At 33.4% G+C, this 10,382-nt stretch overlaps 1 protein-coding gene across 1 annotated transcript; it reads left to right on the plus strand.

Moving 5' to 3' along the window:
* The first annotated feature begins 4,072 nt into the window (after nt 1–4,072).
* Nucleotides 4,073–10,084, plus strand: LOC149553841 (uncharacterized). Its single transcript, XM_089789191.1, has 4 exons — nt 4,073–4,534; nt 4,693–5,000; nt 8,724–8,934; nt 9,500–10,084. The coding sequence occupies exons 1-4, from the start codon at nt 4,304–4,306 to the stop codon at nt 9,986–9,988; spliced, it is 1,239 nt and encodes a 412-aa protein (XP_089645317.1). The 5' UTR covers nt 4,073–4,303; the 3' UTR covers nt 9,989–10,084.
* Nucleotides 10,085–10,382: the final 298 nt, after the last annotated feature.

The raw sequence follows: 10,382 nt of genomic DNA on the forward strand, positions 1-10,382 counted from the left end.
AAATTTTCAAATAAGATGTAAGCATTATCAATCATAAGATGTAAGATTTATCAATTGTTGTGATGAATGACCATATTTAGAAGTGTTTCAAAAAAGTGAGCAATGCCAAATGTGATAATGGACATGACCACATTTTAAAGTGGTGATGTGAGGGAGTTATGTGGAGAATGAACTTTCTTTACAATTGGATTGGGGAAATCTAATAATGTTAATTGATGCCCTTCATGGGAGGGAGTTATGTCACAACTCTAAACAACTAGAAATGTTACAGATCAAGCTTGTAATCTTGCACTCTCTTCTCCTAATGATGGATCATGTAGTGTGATCCCAAACATTGATGCTAAAAAATACACACAATCAAATCTGGAAAATAACTTTCTTTACAAATGGATTGTGGAAATATGATCATGTTAATTGATGCCCCTCGTGGGAGGGAGTTATGTCACAAATCTAAATGGCTAGAAGTGTTAAGGATCAAGCTTCTCATCTTGCACTCTCTCATCTTGATGATGGATCACATAGTGTGATCCAAAATGTTGATGCTAAAATATACACTCAATTGAATCCTTAAAAGAACTTGCTTTACAAATGGATTTTGGGAATCCAATAATGTTAGCATTTAAAAGTGTTTCTAAAGAAATCATTTATTAAATATTTTGTAAATGAACTTCATGAATTACTTTTGCAATCAAACTCTCCATATTACAAAATCGTCAACCTTAACTTTAAATTGATAAATTTTAGGATTATTTAAACTATAATAATAATACTACAAAAGTTTATTAAGTTAAAAATTACAACAAAAAGGGAAAAAGTATTTGAACATGTTCCAATGATTGTGATAGGAGTTGTTCATATGATATCCACACTTACCGATTTAATATCCATACTTATTATCTTAAAGTCCAACTTTTTTTACAACATTGCACCAATAATTGTGACTATTAAGTTGTTACTACAATAAAAACTACCCATAATAGAATGAAATGTTAAAAACAATCAATGATATAATGCCACATTAGTTTTGTAAGTGTGAGTACCCTTTTTGCACAACCATTGGTTTCACTATTTGGCCTATTTTGGAGAACTTAACAAAAATCATGGTGATGTGACATCATAATTGATGACATAGACTTGAAACCTTAGTTATAAGGAGACAACTTGCCAAGTAGCAAGTAAGCTATTGTAAAAAAAAATGGAAATTTTAAAAAAATCTCCATATAGATTTTTTTTTTGAAATTTCCATAAATTTCTAATATAAAAACAAAATTAGATGAAAATCTGCAATGACACAAGCAAAGCCAAAATTTAGCTATAGTAATACATACATATACATATACATATACATATAGATCTATATCTATCTATCTATCTATCTATCTATCTATAAAATTTTGATTGCATTTTGCAAAGACAAAAGGGAATATTTCTTAGAAAATTTGTTATTGTATTTACAAAATTCTACTATGGCAACAATAACTTAGGAAGTTCTATTCATACATACGCAAAGAGCTCTCTCACCCAACATGACGAAGTTGTGAGTTCAGGTGTGAAAGCAAAAAGGGATGCATAGATAAACAATTGAACATGTTTGAGAATGGCTTCTATGTGACTAACTCTAAATGAAATCAAGGGGAAAAGAAAAATAACAACATCAAGGTGGGTCCTATGCAAGACTCAAGCCTTTCTTCCCTATTTTTTAAGCATGCATTTAGGAGGAATCCTCCCAAAAAAAGTATCATGGTAAAGTAAAATTTTCATGTCAAATGTAAGCACTAGTAGTTGTTGCAAGGGTGAACATCGCCACATTTGAAAATGTTTCAAAAGATGAACAATATCAAATGAGGGAATGGGGATAACCACATTTAGAAGTGTTTCTAAAGAGATACTTTGTGAAATATTTTGAAAATAAACTTAAAGAATTACTTTTGCAATGAAACTCCATAAATTGAACTATTAATTAATAATTTTATGCTAACTAATGACAATAGCAATCTATACTTGAAAAGTGAATCTAAAAGCCAAATACTGCTAGTTGAAATATTTGTTGATGATATCATATTTGGAGGACATGATTTGTTATGCAAATCATTTGCTAATAAGATAAAGAAAGAATTTGAGATGTTAATGTTTGGAGAGATTAAATTCTTTATTGGTTTGCAAGTTAATCAAATGAAGAAAGGTATTTACATTACACAATCAAAGTATATTAAGGAGATATTGTTCAAATTTTTGGAATGAAAGATTCAAGACCAATTGGAACACCTATGGTCATTGGTCACAAACTTTCAAAGAATGATGATTTTGCTAAAGTAAATCAGTCATTGTACAAATCAATGATTGGAAAATCACAATATGTTGTTCATAGCAGACCTGACATTGGATTAGCAGTTGGTATTGTTGACATTTGAAAGTGTTCTAGAAAATGAGCAATATCAAATGTGGGAATGGGCATGATCACATTTAGAAGTGTTTCTAAAGAAATACTTTGTGAAATATTTTGAAAATAAACTTAAAGAATTACTTTTGCAATGAAACTCCATAAATTGGAAAACTATCAATTCTAACTATTAATTAATAATTTTATATGCTTACTCAAATTCCAAGATGACATTTTCCCTCTCATAATAGCATTAACAACTATTAGAGAGTCCCCTTCCAAATAGATGTTGGGCATGACAATTTATTTTCCATATATTCAGCATTCAAGATTGCTTGTATTTTTGCTTCATCATTAGTACCCTCACCAAGCTATGCAAACAAGAAGGGATGCATAGATAGCCAATGATAACTGGTGATCATATATTAAAATGACTTAATTCGAATAACTTTAAATGAAGTCCAAAAGGAAAACCCTTTTGTGAGATTGTAGACAACATCAAGATGGATTGTAAATAAGACTCATTCTTGCTTACCTATTTTTTAGCATGCATTTAGGAAGAATCCTTCAAATAAAGTATCATAGTTGAGTAAAAAAATCATAAAAGATGTAAGCACTATCAATCGAAAAGTAAAACTTTAATACAACGAAGAATGGCTACATTTGGAAGTGTTTCAAAGAAGTGAGCAATGCCGAATGTGAGAATGGACATTACCACTTTTAAAAGTGTTTATGAAAAATCCTTTATTAAATATTTTGTAAATGAACTCCATGAATTACTTTTACAATCAAACTCTTCATATTACAACACAATTAACCTTAACTTTAAATTGATAAATTTTAAGATCATTTAAACTATAATAATAATACTACAAAAGTTTAATTAAGTTAAAAAATTTCAACAAAAAGAGGAAAAGTACTTAACGCATTCTAATGGTTGTCATAGGAGTTGCCTAACTGTTTTTCATAATATCACACCAATAATTGTGACTTTAAAGTTGTTACTACAATAATAATTACAAATATAGCACGAAATGTAAAAACACATAATTGATGATGTAGACCTTAATGATAAACAAAGACTTACCAAGTAAGCTGAAAAAAAAAAGATTTTTTTTCAAATGTTCATATAATTTTATTTTTAAAATTTCCATAAAATTCTGATAAAAACAAAATGACATGAGAATCTAAGCCAACCCTGGGTCCGTTTCGTTTATGGAATTGTAGAAGTCATGATTTCTACAAATCTTGGTTTTGCCAAGTCTAGGTTTTGCAAATCTTCGTTCCTATTTTTGAGATTTTACTTGAACTGTTTGTTTCACTTGGAAGATGTCTGTGAAGACACATTTTTATGCGTAAACTTGGAGTTAAAAAAAATAGTACAATCTATTATTTTTACACTCAAAAAACATAACCAACGTTTGATTTTCAATTCCTACTTGCTAGTAAGAAGTTGAAAAACCTGGTTTTGTGACAAAATTGGAAGTCACGAATTCCAATTCCAGTTTGCCAATGTTTTATGAATAGACCATTTCTATTAAATTAAAACTTTAAAGATACATATTAAAAAAAAAGGGTCCGGATACACAATCACCCGGTAGTTCATACGGCCCAAGGCCGGAGATCAACTATTCATAAAAGAAAATCAAATCCAGATTATAAAAAGCCAATTCCTGTCATCTTCCACGAAACAAATGGACCCGTAGCAAGCTGATTATATCCTTCTACTTTCTTGGTTTACCCTGATTAGCGACTTTCATACTTGAATATGTAGAGAATCTATAGCCACAGATGGCGTTGTTAATGGTTTAACCTCGCCTCATTTACCCAGAGTCTTTCCCAGAGAAAACATATCCTTGATCATAATGGCATCAAAGAAAAGAGAGGGATTTCTGAGCCTAAAATTTGTGCTTTCAAAGGTACATGGAGAGGAAGATGAAGGTGTTGGTAGTAGGAGGCAGCATAGCCGGCCTGGCATGTGCTCATGCTCTCTTTTCAGCAGGATTTGAGCAAGTGTTTGTCTTGGAGAAGGCAAAAACCTTAAAACCTGCTGGAGCAGGGCTGGGACTTGACTCCCACTCGTGCCAAATTTTGGCTGAATGGGGCCTCCTTCAACAATTCATGGATTCTACCCTTCCTCTCACCATCGATCAGGTCACGCTTCTCTTTCTTCCCATTATTTTCACAGTTCACACACCATCACTTTATATACCCATTTTGAAAATCTTATTGGTTTGGTTTTTATTTTTATTTTGATCAGATATCATATATCCACTTATTAATTCTTTTAGGGTTTCATCCTATGTTGGCAGAATCAAGCAACTGATGGAAATAGTAAAACCACCCGAATTCTAGCTAGAGATGAGAATTTCAATTACAGGGCTGCTCACTGGAGTGATTTGCACAGAATGTTGTATGATAAGCTGCCAAAGGATACAGTGCTTTGGGGTCATGAGGTTGTTTCGTTTCAGCAGAGTGAGGATGGATTAATGGGTATCAGGGTTGAGGTGAAGTTGGCTCAGACAGGGCATATAGTTGTGGTGGATGGAGATTTACTGGTTGCTGCAGATGGGTCCATGTCTCTCATAAGGAAGCATTTTATGCCTCACCAACATAGGAGGTAATGCCCAATTTCCAGTAAAATTGGATTTATTTTATTTTTATGATTCATTTATTTTTATATGACGATGAATAGATGGGATGTTTGAGACAAAAACTTATCAAGGGATTCATTGCTGAAGATTATAAGAATCATATTATTTGTGGGGTTAGGACGATTCCTCTTGAACTTTGCTGAAATTCTCCACTTGAAATGCTTAGAATCTTGTTTGTGATTGTCGCCACTGTGGATGTCTCAGAAAAATCTTTGAAGCGTTCATTTTAATCTTTTCTCTGATGACGGATTCAATGGCGAGATTCGAAATATTGAATCTTAAGCAGCTTATGCAGTCTAACCTAGAACAATGTTACAAAATATCTAAATTTGATCAACTGTTTCCAAGCCTTTATATTAACGAGAGCATTCGAGTAAACATAAAGCGTAGTTGAACCCTGAATACAAGTCAAACTTTAGTATGAGAAGTTCCAAATAGGCAAAAAGAAATCCTGAAGTGGCTTATAGAATCCGCACATTCTCGTAGATTTATCCAACTAGATCAGGAATATATAACTGAAAACCTAAGTTATCGATGCTGGTTCTGATGTTGACGTGGGTGTGAGCTGCTGATGCACGGATGGACAGATTTTGTTTTTGGAATTTTTGATGCTTTTGAGTGTGTCCATATATATATATGCAAGAAATATTTAAAAAAAATCTTTTCATAGCATAATATTTCATCATTGATAGTTCAAATTGATAACAGAGAATAAATTTCCACAACTTATAGATGGTTTTTATAAATTTCTGGATTCAATTGTGTTACTGTTTTTGCATCAATGTTTCGGATATCCATCATCAGGATGAATGAAAGAGAACAAAAGAGAGCCCAACTGCAAACAATATGAGAAGAATGAGCAATGAATGGCCTCTTTTAAGGCCGCTTTCAGATTTAGGAGCAAAAAGGAGCAAAAATAGAATTTTAAAAATAAAAATAATTAACACATACTTTTTAAAGTCACTTAAGTGACTGGGTGTTGAAAAAGTCACGAGTGCTCTCCAGATGCACCTGGATGTTGTCTGGGTGCTGTATAGGTGCTCTTGGAAGCATCCCTAGCGCATCCACATATGCTGGGCGTGCTTCCTGCCTAACGCACCAGCATCAGCACCCTGAGTTTTTGGGACAGAATCGGTATATTAGCTGAAAACATTCGATAAATTTTCCTTTATATTTATTTCCAGGTTACACTAGGAAATGGAAATGATTACTTTGAAATTGTGAAGTGGCATTCTTTTTTAAATGATCATTTGTTTGCAGAGTATAAACACTGCCTACTTTGCGCAGGCCCTTCATCAGCCCAACCACACCTTTCACATAATCTCCACTCCCTGCAAGAAAAGTCACATACGCTCTTTTGGAATATCCACCGCGGAGGGTCACAGCTTTTTCTCCTAAAACCTCGGGTGGAACCTCAGGAGCCATTTTCTACAAAAGCCTTACTGGTTTAACAAGGGCTAAATTGGTATGAAATAACTTAAGCTCTGGTTCTCGTTACCTAGAGTTTGGTGGTTCTAGTTCTATTTATGGAGAAACTCTAGTGAAATTATGTGAAAGGTGTGGTTAGGCTGATGAAGGGCCTGCGCAAAGTAGCCAGCGTTTATCCTTTGCTTATCTAATAAAAAAACAAATTTAAAATGAGAAGCACCTAGTACAATTACTATTATTTTCAAAATTCTTTTTAATTGACTTTAGAGCAAACATATATTTTCCTATTTAAGAATACATTTTTTCTTATTTAAGCTGTTTTGTTCATTTGGAAGGCATCTCTTCACGTTTCCAGAAATTAGATTATTATAATTGACGACATTTTTAAGTTGAGCAACACCTTGATAGAATTTATGCTAATTTTATGTACATGAAAGGAAGTAAAGGTTTGAAAATATATTTCTCTAATATGAGATTGGTATAACTAATCATGTAGTTATGAATGATTTATTGGAGAAAAAACACTCGAGAAAAATCTTACATTCCAAAGCAAATCTATATTATTTTAGTAATCGAAGGTTAGTTCATTGTAGAGTCTAAGACTTTACAAGGGTGTCACAGATGATTTGGAGTAATTTTGACTATTGAATAGTACATGTAAGATCCGTGCTCAACTCCCATTTCACCCACTTAATAGATGCAACCATCAAGTAGTAATTAGAAAACCATGAGTCACTATCACATAAAACATAGCATCCAAATCCCTACTTTAATATCCAATGCTCAAATCTTAAGATGAGTTTATAGGTTAAAGACAACACAAAATATTCATTTTTTATGGATATTTTACTAGCAGTACCATTTATCTTATATGAATCCCTCATTTCAAGAATATACATTGATTATTAATGTCCCCTTAGAATAAACATGACAATAAAGAGTAATTAGAGGTAACTAGTAAACATTTAGAGCTCGTTTGGCTGCGGGGATATAAATATAGAAATATGAAAAATCTTTGAAACGTTCATTTTAATCTTTTCACCGATGATGGATTCAATGGCGAGATTCAAAATATTGAATCTTAAACAACTTATGCAGTCTAACCTAGAACAATGTTACAAAATATCTAAATTTGACCAACTGTTTCCCCAGCCTTTATATTAACAGAGCTTTCATGTAAACATAGAGCGTAGTTGAACCCTGAATACAAGTCAAACTTTAGTATGAGAAGTTCCAAATAGGCAAAAAGAAATCCAGAAGCGGCTTATAGAATCCGCACATTCTCGTAGATTTATCCAAGTAGATCAGGAGTATATAACTGAAAACCTTAGTTATCGATGCTGGTTCTGATGTTGACGCGGGTGTGAGGTGCTTATGCACGGATGCACAGAATTTGTTTTTAGAATATTTGATGCATTTGAGTGTGTTCATATATATATATATATGCAAGAAACATACAAAAATAAATCTTTCCATAGCATAATATTTCATCATTGATAGTTCAAATTGATAACAGATAGTAAATTTCCACAACCTATAGATGATTTTTATAAATTTTTGAATTCAATTGTGTTACTGTTTTTGCATCAATGTTTCGGATATCCATCATCAGGATGAATGATAGAGAACAAAAGAGAGCCTAACTGCAAACAATGTGAGAAGAATGAGCAATGAATGGCCTCTTTTAGAGCTGCTTTCGAATTTAGGAGCAAAAAGAAGCAAAAATAGAATTTAAAAAAATAAAAAATTAACACATACTTTTTAAAGTCACTTAGGTGACTGGGCGTTGAAAAAGTCACGGGTGCTCTCCAAATGCACCTGGATGTTGTCTGGGTGCTGTCTAGGTGCTCTTGGAAGCATCCCTAGCGCATCCACATAAACTGGGCGTGCTTCCTGCCTAACGCACCAGCATCAGCACCCTGAGTTTTTGGGACAGAATCGGTATCTTAGCTGAAAACATTTGATAAATTTTCCTTTATATTTATTTCCGGGTTACACTAGGAAATGGAAATGGTTACTTTGAAATTGTGGAAATGGCATTCTTTTTAAAATGATCATTTGTTTGCAGAGTACATTCTTCTGCAACTATTCCTATTTTGTTTGAGAAACCTTTAGGGGCAGGTTAATTTTAGGGAGACTAATGGAGTTTTGAATTTTATAATGAGGACACTACAAATTTTGCAAAAGAAGTTGTAGAGATAAATGCCAATTGAGTCTTTTGTGTAGAAACTGAGAGCATAAACATAATTTCACCTGTGCAGGTATTTAGGCTATTGTGCATGGCGAGGTGTTTTTGATTATTCCAAAAACAATTCACCTGAGATGATTGCTTCCATTAAGAAAGTCTATCCCGATCTTGGCAAATGTCTGTATTTTGATCTTGCCAAGGGAAGTCATTCTGTGCTTTACGAGTTGCACGGTAAAAGGCTTAATTGGCTTTGGTATGTCAACCAGCCTGAACCTCATATGAAGGTATTTATGTGCCTTTCTAAGTCTTAGCGTTTGTGCATTTTTGTGTATGCCATGTGACTTAATAAAAAAATGACATTCATTTCTAACCAGGTACCTCATGCCTAAACGATACTATACAAAACTATTTCCTAATTGGCTTCTTCATTCTGGTACCAAGTTTTTCGGTTTTTGGTCTAAGATCTACTTAGGGAAAAGAACTCAATTGACATTGTGTGTTGAATTTCAATATTTTCGTTGTCATCCTGAATGACTCTTTAGCCCCTGAGATCATAGTTTTCTTGTAACCAAAACCCTCTTGTTCATTTTATCCACATTTTTCCTTAATATACAATTGCTTGGGGCGATATTTGTCTATCTGTTCACTCTCTTATAATGTCCTTACAGGGCTTATGCCAGGATAGAGTATTGTACCTTTCTGGGGGGAATTGACAATATCTTTTTATGCCACATTACATAGTGGAACTAGATATCAAGTTTTAACTAGTAAATCATGTATCTTGAGACTGCCTTTGGAACAAACTTTAAAATGTTTTATGAGCTGCAATTTTATTTCTTTCTTTCTCAGATAAACTCTTTAACTGCAAAAGTAGACAAGAACGCCATTGAAAAGATGCATGAAGAAGCCAGTAAGACATGGGGACCAGAGTTAGCAGCTCTTATGAAGGCAACTGCAGAGCCATTCATTAACATTTTATATGATCGAGAACCACTAAAACAACTCGTATGGAATCGTGTGGTGCTTGTGGGTGATGCTGCACATCCAACTTCTCCCCATGCAAACAGAAGCACCAACATGTCAATCATGGATGCGAGTGTTTTGGGTCAATCAATTGCAAAGTGGGGCTTTGACAAGATTTCTACCGCACTAGCTGAATATGAGTCTATTCGGCTCCCTGTGACATCTCATCAACTTTTGTTCTCTCGACATTTAGGTCTCCTGAAACAGGGTTTTCTGTTTGATCCTCCACATAGTTTTCCTTGGTTTGAGGCAGATGCAGACCTAAGTGATCAGCTGCTTCAAAGGAATATGCATTTCTTCAAAGCAAATAGATAGATATCAAAGGTATTAAATGAGGGAGAGGAACAGAGTAGGGAATTGTTTGGCTATATGACTTTCTAATCAAATGCAAAATCTTACTATTGTGGATAAGGGTCAGTTATTTCTGGGTTTGTTTCAACAGTTGGATTATATAGTGTATCTTGATAGGACTGAATAAATTTTACAGTTAGATCAGATACACTATCTTGATAGGACTTAATAAATTTAATCCCTCTTTAATTTCGAACAAATCTATTAGAAACATAAGATGTTGCTATGTTTGTGCTTCTAGTTTGACTTACTTTTTTATTCTTATCCTTTAACTTCAAACTCTATTATCTATAGTAGGTGTTATTAGACATGGTTGAAACTGAGCTCTTAATAACATTATCTAATTACACTGTTTTTT

Source organism: Cupressus sempervirens, chromosome 6 (assembly GCF_028749045.1).
Source record: "Cupressus sempervirens isolate cs-2001-9-10 chromosome 6, ASM2874904v1, whole genome shotgun sequence".
Taxonomy (NCBI): domain Eukaryota; kingdom Viridiplantae; phylum Streptophyta; class Pinopsida; order Cupressales; family Cupressaceae; genus Cupressus; species Cupressus sempervirens.

What these genes read in the sequence shown, in the direction of transcription:
- LOC149553841 (XM_089789191.1), top strand. Translation starts at nt 4,304, where the DNA reads ATGGAGAGGAAGATGAAGGTGTTGGTAGTAGGAGGCAGCATAGCCGGC. An exon ending in TTCCTCTCACCATCGATCAG is followed by an intron (nt 4,535 to 4,692) that starts GTCACGCTTCTC and finishes CTATGTTGGCAG; the next exon opens with AATCAAGCAACTGATGGAAA. An exon ending in AGCCTGAACCTCATATGAAG is followed by an intron (nt 8,935 to 9,499) that starts GTATTTATGTGC and finishes TTTCTTTCTCAG; the next exon opens with ATAAACTCTTTAACTGCAAA.